The 16,678-nt window shown below is 36.8% G+C and overlaps 1 protein-coding gene across 2 annotated transcripts; it reads left to right on the forward strand.

The window, feature by feature from the left end:
* Nucleotides 1-1,110: 1,110 nt before the first annotated feature.
* On the forward strand, nt 1,111-16,171 carry Znf287 (zinc finger protein 287). 2 transcript variants are annotated; one of them, XM_076871533.1, is made up of 6 exons: nt 1,132-1,513; nt 2,381-2,383; nt 2,489-2,586; nt 4,487-4,613; nt 5,084-5,170; nt 14,601-16,171. In XM_076871533.1, exons 1-6 carry the CDS (start codon nt 1,132-1,134, stop codon nt 16,169-16,171), a joined length of 2,268 nt encoding a protein of 755 aa, XP_076727648.1. The 2 variants fall into 2 exon arrangements, with proteins under 2 accessions (XP_076727646.1, XP_076727648.1); XM_076871531.1 differs by lacking the exon at nt 2,381-2,383 and having other exon boundaries at nt 1,111-1,513.
* The last annotated feature ends 507 nt before the right edge of the window (nt 16,172-16,678 follow it).

Genomic DNA, 16,678 nt, shown 5'->3' on the forward strand with positions numbered 1-16,678 from the left:
GGTGGGGAGCCTGGGGACGCGCGTACCCATCGTTGCAAGTCGCTGGGGTCCAGGCTGTCCCCCCGCTGCCCTCTGCCTTCCTCTGAAAGGGTGTAAAAGGGACCGGCTGGGAAGGGGAGGCAGTCCAGGCGAGGCCATTGCATCTTCGCAGAGCCTTGTAAACAGTTCTCTTTGGTGTCACGACTGTGGTTGAGTAGGTCTGAGGGCTGGAGCAAGGAGACAGGTGGGTGTGGGTTCTCCTGCAGATCAGGCCACTAAGGAGGTTCTCTTCTGGAATCCTGGTCCCGAAAGTGTCCTTAAGGAACTGTTTCCTCCTGAAGCACTGAAATGTTTTCCAATCACAACAATCTTTTCCACTGCTTCCCAGTCCAACGGCTTGTTTTTTCAGGTCTCTGATAGTGAAAAACTAGAATAGTCTGGCATTAACGTGCAAATCAGATAAATGGCTTGCCATTTTCCTCTGACAGTTCCCTTGGGAACCCTGAGCACTTTATTAAGAAGAAATTTTCTTCCCAGTTTATTCCCAGTAACGGTAGGGTTGCTGTATTTCTGAGGACCAGTTAAGTCATTACAGCTTCTGTTACATCAGTGACTAAAATCTCAAACATCTTTTTCTGTTAAAAAAATATATATATATTTAATTTTTGTTTCAACAAATTAGAAGTTAGTCATTTTGCTCAGGATTCTTTAAATTATCGCTTCTAACACCATTTTGTGGTAGCTCCATCCTTCCCACTGCCCCTAAACACAATGAATTCTCTTACAAGTCCAAGAATAAAAGGGAAGAAAACGGAAGTAAACTCAAATAAACCAATTTGTGCATACAGAGGAGGTGTGTGTGTGTGTGTGTGTGTGTGTATGTATCAGAGTACACCAGAAATTCTTGACCTTGTGGTCCATTCTTGTGTTTCAGGGTCTCATTCATTCCTGCAAGTTCTGGGCTCAGATTTTGTAACTAAGGCCACTAACTCTACCTATATTCTGTTCTGCCCCTAGCTGCAGCAGCCCTTGATAAAAATGGTTTTATGGCTGTAGCATAAGACTTCAAGCAGTTGGCTAATTACTGGAGAAATAAAGGATATTGCCAGATTGACTATCCTGTCTATAGATATGTTAGCCTCAAGAAAGAGGATGACCAGTTCTTCACGCTCACAAATCCTTCTAATGTGGAAGCCAGACAAAGTTCAAAGTGGAACCCACAATGTTGAGAAGCAAACCCTTACTTCAAGACTCTTGCGTGACTCTGAGACCTGTCGGCAGAATTTTAGGAATTTTCTGTACCCAGACCTGGCTGGTCCTCGAAAGGCATTGAGTCAACTCCGAGAGCTCTGCCTTAAGTGGTTGAGGCCTGAGATTCACTCAAAGGAACAAATCTTGGAGCTACTGGTGTTGGAGCAGTTCCTAACCATCCTGCCTGGGGAGGTTAGGACTTGGGTAAAGTCCCAGTATCCAGAGAGCAGCGAGGAAGTGGTGACTCTGGTAGAGGATTTGACTCAGATTCTAGAAGAGGAAGGTGAGAATTGTAGAGCAGAGAGGGGAGGAATCCCTGGGTGGTTAGAGAAGACAATTAGTACTTCTGAGAATAGCTCCTTTAAAGAAATTGGAGAGAAGAAAGATAATTGAGTTAAGGAGTGAGAACAGGCTTTAACATGAGCTCCCTCCTACATAGTGTTCCCCTTCAAGATTGCTTAAACCAAACACACAATATCTAAAGCCAGAGGAGAAGTTTCGAGAGAGATTCACTTGACACAACCAAATTAACCTCTGTGTGAATACCCAGAAAGGTAACTCACAGAGGTTTATACCACTCTACTAATAAATCACTTGCATTGTAATTTCTAGAAAGATAGAAATTCCAAAGAATATTCTCATCTTAAGAGACAATTCACACATTTTAGATCAAATAAGGATTTAGTAGAAAATACTGAACTTTCTACATACACTTAACAGTCCCAGAGCAGACTTGTTTTTGAACTCTGCATTGATGTCTTAGGACAAGTGATTGGCCCTTCCCTCTGACTTTGAAGTATGAGTGCTGTTTTCAGCTTTCTGTTCACTTCTCATTTTAAGAAAAGTCTAGGGCTGGGGTTGTACCTCAGTAGTGGAGCACTTGCCTTGCACATGTGAGGCACTGGGTTCAATCCTCAGCATCACATAAAAATAAATAAAAATTTTTAAAAAGAAAAGTCTAAGCATCTAGCCAGGCACACTGACCCATACTTATAATCCCAGCTACTCCAGAGTTTGGAGCAAGAGGATCATAAGTTTAAGGCCAGCCTCTGCAATTTAGCAAGACTCTCAAAATAAAACTTTATAAAGGCTGGCATGGAGTTCAGTGGCAGAGTACTTGCCTAGCATGTGTGAGTCCCTGGCTTAAAAGAGAGTCCCATTAAAAGAGAGAGAATAGTGTAGGCATGTATTTGGTGAAGGATTTCCTAGGCTATTTGAACAGGGCTAATATCCATAATGGTTTCTTTCTCTTCCATAGTTCCTCAGAACGATACTCTTTCCCAGGTGATTCAAGAGGAAGATCCCAGAGGAAGGCATGCTTTCCAGGCAGGGTGGCTCAATGACTTGGTAACCAAAGTGAGTTTAAGTTTCTTTTGTGATTTTAAAGTGCCTTCTTAGTATGAAAGAGCATTTTTTGTTGTGAATCCTACTCGATAGCTGGTAAACCCTCAAAAGCCCTAATTACTAGGACCTAAACCTGAGTTTCTCTCCTTCATTACCTTGGACTGTTCAGTATATGTGCTCACTTTCCCTTAATATGCCTTTTCTCACTCCTTGACTTTTAAGTTAGTAGTACCGTATAGAGGTTAAGAGATTAACCTACATGGCCAGGTGGAATCCAGGTTTTGGTTTCTGGCTCTGCCATTGAATTCATGATTTTGGAATAAGATATTTACCCACTTAGTCTAAGTTACTTATTTTCAATATGTAGAATTTACCTCTTAAGATTGTAAGAATAGGGCTGGGGATGTGGCTCAAGCGGTAGCGCGCTCGCCTGGCATGCGTGTGGCCCGGGTTCGATCCTCAGCACCACATACAAATAAAGTTGTTCTGTCCGCCGAAAACTAAAAAATAAATGTTAAAAAAAAAAAAAAGATTGTAAGAATAAAATATTATGAGACTTTTGGCTACCCTTTACTACCATTTATTAAGTGATTAATAAATAATATTTGCTAATATTATTTTTCCTCATTAACAAGTAATTAAAGGCTGTGTGCATTCTGTGATCTTGATCATGAGAGGTATTACACTAAGAAATAGCAATTCAGGCCACCTTAAGAGAAAGATTTATTGGGAAAATATACATGGCCTATAATTAAAAAACCTTGGACAATCAAATTAAGATGGTTATTTATAGATGATGTGAACATTTACCTGGAGAACTAAGAAAATCAAGGGAAAAACTGTTAGAAACAGTAATTGAAAATTTGAGTAAAATGACGGCCACAGAAATGTATCCCTCTTTTACGTATACATAAAAATCAGATGACAAAATTTTAAAAAATCTAAAACTAAGCATAGTATAAATTTTGCATCTTTCATATTATATGCACCTTATAAGACATAAAAGAAACTATAGTCAATTCTTTCTCAATTGTAAATTTAATGTGACTTTAATATCCCAAAGTGATTTTTTTAAATTGTGATAATTATATGAAAAAAAATAACAGGTAACAGTAATCAAGAAATATTTTTAACAAAAATTTTTTAAAAAGGGAGCAAAAAGGGATACTAACCTTCCCGAACTGAGAGATGCATCTAAAAGTGCAGTGATTCAACAGTGTGGTTGTTGGTTTCAGTTTTATTTTTTAAAAGGACATTACATTTATATTATAGAGCATATAAATATGTTTTTTTAATTTTTATTTTTTAGTTGTAGATGACCTTTATTTTTTTTTATTTTCATATGGTACCAAGGATCAAACCCAGTGCCTCATGCGTGCTAGGCAAGCACTCTACCACTGAGCCACAACCCCACAACCCACAACCAACATGTTTATTATAACATGTTGAATTTATTCTTAGGATAAAACTTGAAAATCATTTAACTCTGAGTCATATGTGTTTAAAATTCAAAACCTCTTTCTCCTCATTTTTCTTCCTCTTTTTTGGGGGGTGGGGTGGGGGGCAGTGAGTGTGAATGGTGCTGGGGATCAAACCTCAGGGACTTGAGCATGCTAGGCAAGTGCTGTCTGCACCACCAACTATATCCCTTGGCCTACCCTTTTTCTTTAAATGAAAACCATCAGTGTGTACTCTAGTACTAATTGAAAACAAGAAATTTTCCTTTATTTTTAAACTTCTCATTAGGGCCCTTGAAGGATGCTGTGGTCTATACATTAGGTGAAGGTTTTGACTAGACAAACTTTTAGAGTCCTAAAATTTAATATTCTTGATCCCCTATTCCCACCACCACATGCATACCCAGTCTTTCCATTAGTTCTTGAGCCAAGTTAAGTTTTATTTGATATTTTAGGAATCAATGACATTCAAAGATGTGGCTGTAGACATCACCCAAGAGGACTGGGAGCTAATGCGTCCTGTACAGAAGGAATTGTACAAGACGGTGACATTACAAAACTATTGGAACATGGTTTCTCTAGGTAAGGATTGTCCACACCTCTCCTCCCAGTGTTCCCCCCGGGGTATGTCTGCCCCTAGTCCTTAAGAAGGCTCTGAAGTACTTAGCTAAAAATAAGGTCTAGAGATGAGTGTTTCATCTCATTCAGGCACAAAAATGACTATGTTCTTCTTTTTCCCAAATAAAAGATAACAAATGAAAGTTTTAATGCACAATTTTATAGTGCTGCCACTTGACGGCTATTCAACACTGTCTTGCCCATTCTCTACTGCTCAAAGGAAAGAATTCTTCCGTAGGATCTCCAGACCTACATTCTCTTGGGTAGCAGGAAATTTTTAATCCTTGCTCTGAAAATGATGAGACCTAAGTATCTTACTAAATCATGTCCCTGAACTGTTATTTTCCTATAGAAGTCTTAGTAGAAGTCAGGTAATACATTTTTTACAGCTGTTTATTGTCCAGGATAAAATTTGTTATACTCCTCCTGAACAGGACTGACCGTCTACAGACCAACTGTGATTCCCATATTGGAAGAACCATGGATGGTGATAAAAGAAATTTTAGAAGGCCCTAGTCCAGGTAAGAGAAAAGCCAGCACATGAACTTCTTTGCACTTAATAGTCTATATCCAAAATGTTTTGAAATTATTTATCAAATATGGCTAAATCATTCTTTGCAAAGTCATAGCAGCTGGTAAAGAATTCCGAGCTGTTTTGGTATTGCTTTTTACAGAAGAAAGTAAAAAAGGAAGAGAGTTCTCAAATATTATTTTGGTACCTTTCCCCTGTGTCCCTTCTCATTTTATCCTATGTGACCCCTAAGTACCATCTTTTAGAGCTTCTCTGGGACTTTCCCATTGCTCCATTTTCAAAACTTACATATGAGTTTCTTTTTTTCTGTTAACTAACAAACCCCTATATCTCCCATCTCTACTTTCTTAATTTCCTTCTTTTTTATTTCCAAATTACTTTAAAACTTATATATTCACAAAATTAAAATTTTTTTAAATATATAAAGCCATATATAGAGACAAAGTCTCCCACCTACATACCATATTCACCCAGTTGCTACATCGTCCAGCAGCAACCACTCTTACTAGATCTTGACTATTAACCACTGTTTTCCTATAGAGGCTTCCTTCCAGGTAAGTCTTGAACAACTGTTCGTCTCCACAATAAAACCTGGATTTTAACATGATTTTAGTAATTTTTTATTTTTAAATAAAATCTGGCTCTGTGTTGTAGGTAAACAGTTGTTTCAGATATCTATTTGGGGTTGGATGGGTGATTGGTTTTTTTGCACATAAAGTTAATAGAAAATTTTTTCCTCCATTTTGCAACATAAACAGTAGCATACTATGCATATTGTTTTGTTCTTAGCATATTTTACCTGAAAATATATCTTGAAAAATATTCCAAATGAGCATGTAAAGAGCTTTTTCATTTTTTTAATATCTGCATCATATTTTATTGGTTGTCTTATAATTTATTGAACTTGTCCCCATTGATGGCCTTTTTGATTGTTACTGTTCATTCTTCTCTCCTCCAGAATTTTATTTCAGATTTCAAACCTAAAGAAAAGTTACAACTATATACTTTTTACCTGAAATCACTAATTATCATTTAGACATTTTACACACACCTTTGTTTTTGCACTGAACCATTTGAAAATTAGTCATAACATCTTACCCCTGAATATCTCCTAAAAGCATGAACATTCTTCTACATAAGCACACCACCATTCTGCTCTAGATATTTAACATTTATACAGTAGTTATTGATATACATGGCCAAATATTCAGATTTCCTCAAATATCCTTTATAGGTATTTTCCTCCCCAGCCTAGGATCCAGTCAGAAATCTCATGTTCCATTTATTTATCTCACATCATTAGTCCCCTCCCCCCTTTTTTTTTAGTTGTCAATGGATCTTTATTCATATGCAGTGCTGAGAATAGAACCCTGTGCCTCCCACATGACAGACAAGTGCTCTACCACTGACCCACCACTCCAGCCCTCATTAGTCCCTTTTTTTTTTAAAGAGAGAGAATTTTTAATATTTATTTTTTAGTTTTCGGTGGACACAACATCTTTATTTTATTTATTTATTTAAATATGGTGCTGAGGATCGAACCCAGTGCCCTGCGCATGCCAGGCAAGCACGCTAGCTACCACTTGAACCCTATCCCCAGCCCCAAGTCCCTTTTAACATAGAAGTGTTCTTCAACTTTTTTTCCTTTTTTGTTTTTTTTTCCCCTTTACCAGGGCTTGAACCCAGAAGTGCTTAACCACTGAGCCACATCCCAGACCTTTTTTATATTTTATTTTGAGACAGGGTCTTGCTAAGTTGCTTAGGTCCTCACTCAGCTATTGAGGCTGCCTTTGAATTTGTGATCCTCCTGCCTCAACCTCCCAAGCCACTGGGATTACAAACATGCACCATTTAATCTTTCAAGATTATTGACCTTTTTTAAAGAATCCAAGCCAGTTTTTTTGTGTGTGGTTGTTTTCTGGGGTTTTTTTGGTTTTTTTGGTTTTTTTGTTTGTTTGTTTTTTTGGTTTTTTTTTACTGTTAGAATGCCCACATTGTCCCTGAAGGATGGGCCTTCTAAAATTTCTATCACCATCCATGGTTCTTCCAATATGGGAATTACATTTGGTCTGTACACGGTCAGTCCTGTTCAGGAGGAGCATAACGAATTTTATCCTGGACAATAAATAGCTGAAAATTTTTTTTTCTTTTTTTTCTTTGCCTGATTTTTTTCCTCTTAATTAAATTCAGATTAAACATTTTGTCAAAAATATTTCAAAGGTGATGATGCTTTCCGTTAACTTCCTCAAGAGGCTCATTTCCTAGTTTGTCTCCTCATTGATGATGCTCAGTTTGTTTAAGGTGGTGTCTACAGGTCACATCATTTTAAAGGTGCATATTTTTTTCCTCTAATAAATAAGTAGTCTATGGAATGATACTTTGAGGGCAAATAACTGTTCTATCCCTTGACAACCTTTCACTTAAGGTTTTTAATATCCATTGATGATCCTTGCCTTGTTGCATTGCTGGTTGCAAAACTATGATTTTTTTTTCTTGATTCATAATCTCTTCTAAATGATTAATAGCATCCTCCAGTAAAGAGCAGGTCTTCCGGGGGCGGTAGCGCACTCGCCTGGCATGCGCGGGACGCTGAGTTCGTCGATCCTCAACCCCACATCAAAATAAAAAATAAAAAGATATTTTACAAAAATAAAGAAAAAGAACAGGTTTTCGCCCCGCTTTGCTGCGGGGCGCCTCTCCTTGCACACCCAGCACTCTGGGGTCGTGCTGTGAAGCGGGAGGCCTCTTAAGGCTCCTTCCTCTCCAGCTTTGTGACCCTCTCTGCGTCTCTCTTTGCCTCCCACCTCCTGTTGAGCTCCACTTTCACCAAGCCCGCCAGTTTGGTCCCATTTCCTTATGTAGTTAGGATCCCTAACAGCAACAGTTACTTTTTTTTTTTTTTTTAATTATACATGGACACAATATCTTTATTTCATTTATTTTTATGTGATGCTCAAGATGGAACCCAATGAGGCAAGTGCTTGGCCACTGATCCACAACTCCAGCCCCAGCTACTTTTTGGCCGTTTCACGTATGCATATTCCAGGGCCCTTACCCGCCCCGTGCAACAACACGGTGGACCGGAAGTGAAAAGGCAGGGACTATGGCTTCTGGCGGAGGAATCTCTGGTGGGAAACTGATTAGAAATATAACGTTTCTATTCGAGCAGGAAGGAAATGCAAAAAAAAAAAAAAAAAAGAATAGGTCTTCCTCCTTCCCATTTTTTTATGTGTATGAGCCACACACATGGACTAAGGGAATTTTTAAAGATTCAGAGTGTTGTTAGTTTACTCATTCCAGGTATTTTGTTGTTTTGGTTTTAATACCCAGCAGTCCCAGATTTGGGCAACGTGAGTCAGTCAAACAAGGCCACCATCTCTCTGACACAACTATTAGTCTAGGAGCATTTCCTTGCTTTCTTGTATAATAGATACTCTTTAGGCTCCCCTTTTACTTACCTTAGACCTGGAATTTCTCCAAGGGGAAAAAATATATATATATATATATATATATATATATATATAGAGAGAGAGAGAGAGAGAGAGAGAGAGAGAGAGTGTGTGTGTGTGTATGTGTGTGTGTGTGTGTGTTTGGGGTGGACACAATACTTTTATTTATTTATATGTGGTGCTGAGGGTGGAACCCAGGGCCTCACACGTGCTAGGCAGGCGCTCACCCCCTGAGTCCCAGCCCCAGCCCCCCATGTTCTCCGTTTTCAAGTTCAGTTGTGCTTAATAACATTGTTGTACAACTAATCTCACAACGTTTTTATCTTATAAAACTGAAAATCTGTACTTATTAAATAACAACTCCTCATTTCTCCTTCCCTCATTCTCTGGTAACCACCATTCTACATTGTTTCTATAAATTTGATGATTCTAGATATAGCATATAAGTGAAATCATACAATATTTGATTTTTTTTTTACTGTCTTATTTCACTTAATATAATGTTTTCAAAGGGTCAACCATGTTGTCAGAAATTTTGGGGTGTTTTTTTTCCTCATTTTTTCGACTCTTTTATTCCTTATTTTTTATTAGTACATTATAATTATGTGTAACAATGGGATTCATTTTTACATATTCCTATACCCACTTTATATATAGTTGTTGGTTTTCTGTGTGTGTGTGTGTGTAGTGTTGCTGGGGATTGAACCCAGGGCCTTACCAACTGAGCTATATCCCCAGCCCTATAGTTTTTGTTACCAGGGACTGAGCCAGGGCTGCTTAACCACTAAGCTATATCCCCAGCCCCTTTTTTATATTTTTTATTTGGAGACAGGTTCTCACTATGTTGTTTAGGTCCTCACTAAGTTTCCTCACTTGCAGTCCTCCTGCCTCAGCCTCCCAAACTGTTGGGATTACAGGCATGTGCCACTGTGTCCAGCAGTTTTGGGTTTTTTTGTTTGTTTGTTTGTTTGTTTGTTTTTTAAAGTCATGAGTTCTTACTCATAACTCTTAATTCAAATCCAATACCAGAAGACTTTTTCATTTTGTATATTTCAATATTGTATTTGTATTTTGTGCCTTCTTTCCCATACACTGGATAAGCTGTTTTTCACCATAGTCAGTATATTTACTTATTTGTTCTATCATATGTTACACACAGAAATAGTTTCAGAGTTATACCAAGGTTACTACCAAACTGTCTAGAATATTCAAGACTTCTTTGTAGTCCTTTTAGTCGTGGGAATATATCCCATTAAGGGGAGTGTTTTCTTTTTAAATTATCTTTTATTTTACATTTTTGAGTATGTAAAAACATTAACATTGTTCAGAAGCCAAAACTATATAAAAGATATGCACTCCCATACCTTCTACACTTTTCCCATCCACTACCTATAGATAACCATATTCATTTGTTTCTGGTTTATCTGTCCTATTTTCTCTTTGCAAAAAAATAAATCATTGATACATTCTTTCACATCTTGCTTTCCTATTCTTTTTTTTCTTATTTAGACTTATATGTCTATCAATATTGATGCTAGACTACAACATTAATTGTAATAGTTAAACAATAATAACAGAATAGTCCATTCTGCCTTAGAGTAAATTGCTTCACTGTTTAAAAAAAAATAACTTATGGTAATTAGGTATTTCAAGGTTCATTCTATTTGAAAAACTAATTCTTTTTCATAATTTATGGCCTTTAATTGGCAGAATGGTACACAATATACCTGCAGCACACTAAATTCATTGGAGAATCAATTCAACACACTGTAAACAGTGAGAAAACACATGAACTATAATGGAAATGAGCTTCCCCTGGACTAGAATTAGTATAGTGTCTGGGGAGATGCTGCCAGTATGGGAGTACTTAGAGCTAACTTCACAGCATGAGAAGTTTTTTAGACCTTTCAGAGAGCACAAATTAGAGCTATCAATGCCCAAGAAGGGGCAGTTTGTAGTTATGCATTTTAAGAAGAGATTTTGCTCCTCCAAGAGAACAAACACCAAGACTAAGAAAGGCAAGTTATTTCTTTCCCCCTATGGAGGTTAGTTTTTTGGGGTTTCGTTATTCTTGCATCATATTTAATCCTCTTTGCAAGGGACTCCTCCCAGCTTCACTTCTGGTTGGGCTTCTGTCACATTAGCCCTTGTACCCTCAAAATGGAAGCTCAAAGTTATCAATGGGATGAAGGAGCCATTTCAAGCAACCAACTTCAGCTGTAACTGCCTTCCTTCCTGATTTTTGTTTTTGTTTGGAGTTTTTTGTTTGTTTGTTTGTTTGTTTGTACTGGGGATTGAACCCAGGGGCACTTAATCAATGAGCCACATCCTTAGCCCTCTTTTTTATTTTGAGAAGGGTCTTTCTAAGTTGCTGAAGCTATCTCTGAACTTTTGATCCTCCTGCCTCAACCTCCCTAGCTGCTGAGTTTACAGGCATGAGCCACCAGTACCCAGCTGCCTTCCTGCTTTTACTTGATTTTTGGCTTCTGAGGATTTTACTGTCTTTCCAGATCAGAGATACATAATAAATAGAACATTTAGTTACAATACCTAACCAGTTTTGCTTCAGGAAATGAAAACTTTGGTAATTCATAAATAGAATACTACTTTTGGTCTTTAGTAGCCATTGAGTCTTAGAACTTTCATAGTTCTTTATGTTTATACAGGACCAAGCCATTCTTTCAGGCTGAGCTCAAGTCATACTTCTCCCTGAGGCTTTTCTTGATCACCTAAGTCAGGGTTGATCTTCTATATTAGAAATATTACACCACTGTTTGGTCTAATATTAGCCAACAGATACCTCTTTTTACTAACCATTTTGATTAAGTATATACACATTTTTAAGCCCTGCTTACTGATCTCAGTTTGTTTAATTTCTAATAACCTGATTTTTTTAAAAATGTATTATTATAGTAGCATTGTGTTCATGGTCATCATTCAAACTTGTTGCTTAAGCTTATTAATTACACTATAGGGTTGGGATGTGGCTCAATGGTAGATAATGGTACTTGCCTAGCATGTATGAGCTCCTGGGTTTATCCCCAGCAATAAAAAAAAATAATTGTAATACTTCCTTTTCAGGTATATGCAGACTGCCATAGACTGATTCTGATTAGCTAGAAGTTAAACTGAGCTTATGGTACTAGCCCATCCTTTTTTTGTATGTGTTTACTTACATTCTCATTTTGTTATTTTGGGGCAGGGTAATAAATCCTGGTTTGAGAAAGTTGGTTTTAATTTTTTTCCTTCTATAATAGTATAACAACATTTCTAGTACTTCATAGCAGAAAAAAATAATATAGCAAATTAATTGAAAATTAGAAAATAAAACCTATAATTTATTATTTTTCAACTTCATCTAATATGTCTGTATACTAGCTGTGATTCTGCTTTTTTCATTTAACATTACTCCTGAACATTTTCTAGTGTCAATTATGATTTATGTATTTGAGTAAAAGTAGTTTGTAAATTCAAGCACTACAAGGAAGCAAATTTCATGTGTCTCCCTCCCCTGGGTCATTACCAGTACCTTCTCTCCTTAGATTATCAGTGTCTTTCTGTGCCTGTCTATAATACATAGAGCATATCTTTACATAGGTGGGATCTTGCTCTACCTGCTGCTACATACCTGCCATTCTTCACTTACCCATGTGTCCTGAACACCTTTTCATATAAATGTAACTAGATCTATTTTTATCAGTTATCAATATTCTACTACCCTCTATTCTAACAAGTCTCTTACTGATTTATGTAGCTAATATTTTCAATATCTACATACTCTCCTACTGAAGGAATATGTTGATAAAGTTATTGTACTTTGAGCTGCATCTTAAAAAGTTTCTGAACTATCTAGGACTATTTTTCCTATATTTTAAATTCTATATTTAATATTACAGTATATAATTCTTTTTTTAAGAAAGAGAGAGAGAGAGAATTTCAATATTTATTTTTTAGTTTTCGGCGGACACAACATCTTTGTTTTTGTATGTGGTACTGAGGATGGAACCCGGGCAGCATGCATGCCAGGCGAGCGCGCTACCACTTGAGCCACATCCCCAGCCCCCAGTATATAATTCTTAATACTTACAAGTTATATGCTTCCCACCATTTCAAAAGATTATATCATGAAATTTGTTTCAAATTATCATACTGGAAACATAATAGGCATCAACAAATACATACTTGACTGCCTCATAGCCAGTTTTTTGTGTACTTGGTTTTGTGTGTGTGTGCACACTTTGATTCGAGTTTACCTTTTTACAAATTATTCTTATTTATTTTATCAGTTAAAAATTGAGTGGTGAGGCTGGGGTTGTGCCTCAGCGGTAGAGCGCTCACCTTGCAAGTGCAGGACCCTGGGTTCAATCTTCAGCACCACATAAAAATAAATAAATGAAATAAAGGTATAAAAAAAATTGAGTAGCTACCATATCCAAAGTCTTTAGCCAATTTTCTTAAGGAAATATAAAAGAAACAGAAGCTATTCCCAGAGTTTATATAAGTTAAAAATATAAGAAGCATACAAAATTGTGAGATAATCATATAAGGCCAAATTTCATCATTAGCTCAACATTATATTAGGTTGAACCATGCCAAGATTATTGACAGTCAGCCATTTTGACCTATAAAAAAGACAATTTCATATATGAATCAAACTACACTATATTTTAGGTTCTAAGAAGGAGCTGAACTATAACCATCTTTTGTAATAGGTAGAGAAGGTATCATAAAAAGGGGCCTAGAGTTTGGGATTAGCACAGAACCTATAGGCCCTGTGGGAATAGTGGATAACTTCAAACTAAGTTAAGCAGAATATGAAGTGTCGGGGATATAGTAGAAGAGGACTGTTTTTCTACTATAAGGGGATTGAATGCCAAGTGGAGGTATTTTGAGCTTTTTCTTTTTCTGTTATGTTTTATTTTGTTTCCTGGTACTGAGAATAGAAGCAAGAGCCAGGCAAGTGCTCTACTGCAGAGCTACATTCCTAGTCATTTTTTTCCTCCTTTAACCCTTTTAAGCCAGTGGCCCTCAAACTTTGCATGCAGCAAAACTACTTTTGGTACTTGCTAAAGCAAATTGTTCAGCCCCACCACCATAGTTTCTAATTCAGTATGTCTGGATAGGACCCAATAATTTTAATGCATTTCCAGGGAATAGTAAATAGTAATGCTTATTATGCTACTCTTGAGATTGTACTTTGAGAACAGTTGCTTCAGGCTACTGAAGATACACTAGAGATCTAGAGATATTTTTCAACTTCATTTAATATGTCTGTATACTAGCTATGATACTGCTCAGTGGCTCAGGAGGCTGAGGGAGGACGATCCATGTTCAAATACAGCCTCAGCAATTTAGTAAGGTCCTAAGCAACTTAGCAAGACCCTGTCCCAAAATAAAAAATAATATATAGGCTGGGGATGTAGCTCAGTGGTAAAGCACCCCTGGGTTCAATCCCCAGTACCCCCTAAACACAAACAGAGAGAGAGAGAGAGAGAGAGTAAGTATTCCATGAGATTGCTTTAGGAATGTTATATGGGTTTATGCAGGGTAGATTGAAAGAGGGAGTGACAAGAGTCAGCATGCTTACTTTATGAAAACATCATATAAAGAGCCAGGCAAGTGCTCTACTGCAGAGCTACATTCCTCAAAGAGTTCATACTGGAGAAAAACCTTACATATGCAAATTACTCCATGAAGTAATTTATCCCAAATAGCCCTATCTTTTGTTTTCACTGTCTTAGCTTTGTCTATTTTATTTACTCGGTACCCAGGCTGAAGAGTGAGGAACCTCTCTGTTTTTTAATAACTTAAAAAACTTGTTTTGCTGCCCTTTTATTCTCCTTTCCTAAACTTTAAGGATCATATTACTGAGATTGTCAGAGCTATAGTCTTTAGGCACTTTATTCATGTTGTTATTATGTTTTTTTGCCCAATAGAGGAAGACTTTTTATATTCTTTTTTCATTTTCAGAATGGGGAACTGAAGCCCAGACATGTACTACAGTAAAAGATATTCCTAAACTCAAACAGGATGGAACCCAGACCATCAAATTGGAAGAACCATATGACTATGATGACAGATTAGAGAGACAAACAACACACGTCTTCAAGAAATTTCCCACTAATGAATATGATTTCAGTTTGAAGTCTGATTTTTCACAAGAAGATGATCCTACAGAAGAATATCTTAGTAAATATGATATATATAGAAATGATTTTGAAAAGCATTCAAACCTAATTGTACAGTTTGATACACAATCAGATAATAAAACTTCTATCTATAATGAAAGCAAGGCAAACTTCAGTAATGTCTCATATGGTATTGTACATGGGAAAATACTTCCTGGAGAGAAGCCTTATAAATGTAATGTGTGTGGGAAAAAATTTAGGAAATACCCATCCCTCCTGAAACACCAAAGTAGCCATGCCAAAGAGAAATCTTATGAATGTGAAGAATGTGGGAAAGAGTTTAGGCATATCTCATCCCTAATTGCACATCAGAGAATGCATACTGGAGAAAAACCATATGAATGTCACCAGTGTGGTAAAGCCTTCAGCCAGCGTGCACATCTCACCATACATCAGAGAATTCACACTGGAGAGAAACCCTATAAGTGTGATGATTGTGGAAAAGACTTTAGCCAGCGTGCACACCTTACTATACATCAAAGGACACATACTGGAGAGAAACCATATAAATGTTTGGAATGTGGTAAAACCTTCAGTCATAGTTCATCACTGATTAATCATCAAAGAGTTCATACTGGAGAAAAACCTTACATATGCAACGAATGTGGGAAAACTTTCAGTCAGAGTACACACCTTCTGCAGCATCAAAAAATACATACTGGGAAAAAACCATATAAATGCAATGAGTGTTGGAAAGTTTTTAGTCAGAGCACTTACCTTATTCGACATCAGAGAATTCATTCTGGAGAGAAGTGTTATAAATGTAATGAATGTGGAAAGGCCTTTGCTCATTCCTCAACTCTTATTCAACATCAAACTACTCACACTGGAGAAAAGTCCTATATATGTAATATATGTGGGAAAGCCTTCAGCCAGAGTGCAAACCTCACTCAGCATCATAGAACACATACTGGAGAGAAACCATATAAATGTAGTGTGTGTGGGAAGGCATTCAGCCAGAGTGTGCATCTTACTCAACATCAAAGGATTCATAATGGAGAAAAACCCTTTAAATGCAATATATGTGGGAAAGCTTATAGACAGGGTGCAAATCTTACCCAACATCAAAGAATTCATACTGGAGAGAAACCCTATAAATGTAATGAATGTGGGAAAGCTTTTATTTATTCTTCATCACTTAATCAACATCAGAGAACTCATACTGGGGAGAGACCCTATAAATGTAATGAATGTGACAAAGATTTTAGCCAGAGAACATGCCTTATTCAACACCAGAGAATTCACACAGGAGAGAAGCCCTATGCATGTCGTATATGTGGTAAATCTTTCACTCAGAGTACAAACCTTATTCAGCATCAACGTGTTCATACGGGTGTCAAACATCGTAATTAATGGATATGGGAGACTTCATTTAGGTTTTACAACTTGATCCTTAAATTTTTCTTTGTGTGCTCTGTGTGTTAAAACATTAAAAATAAATCTGAAGAAGTGCAATATGTTAGATACTCAGCAGAAGTATCCATATTAGTAATATGGATATAACTCATTTAAATTTGATATGAAATTTAAAAAGGAAACTTCATTGACTTAGCTTTTATTTGATATCAGCTTAATTCATTTCAGAGAAAAATATGAAATTATATTCAAAAACTTGTAACTCATCAACTCAATGGATTTCATATACTTTTTGAGGCCTTATGAATGTTACTTGGTAAAGTATCCATCAAGTAGATTTCACATTGGAGAGTAATCTTGGAATTATAGAAAAGAAAAAAAAATCTTTGGGGCCTTCATTTCTTCCCAGCTTGGAAGCCTTAAAATAATTAAAGGTTACTTTCCCTTTTCCGGTTATGCCATAATTGTAATATGGATCCAATAGATTTGGAGAAAAAAAAATTG

This window comes from Callospermophilus lateralis, chromosome 11, assembly GCF_048772815.1.
Source record: "Callospermophilus lateralis isolate mCalLat2 chromosome 11, mCalLat2.hap1, whole genome shotgun sequence".
Lineage (NCBI taxonomy): Eukaryota > Metazoa > Chordata > Mammalia > Rodentia > Sciuridae > Callospermophilus > Callospermophilus lateralis.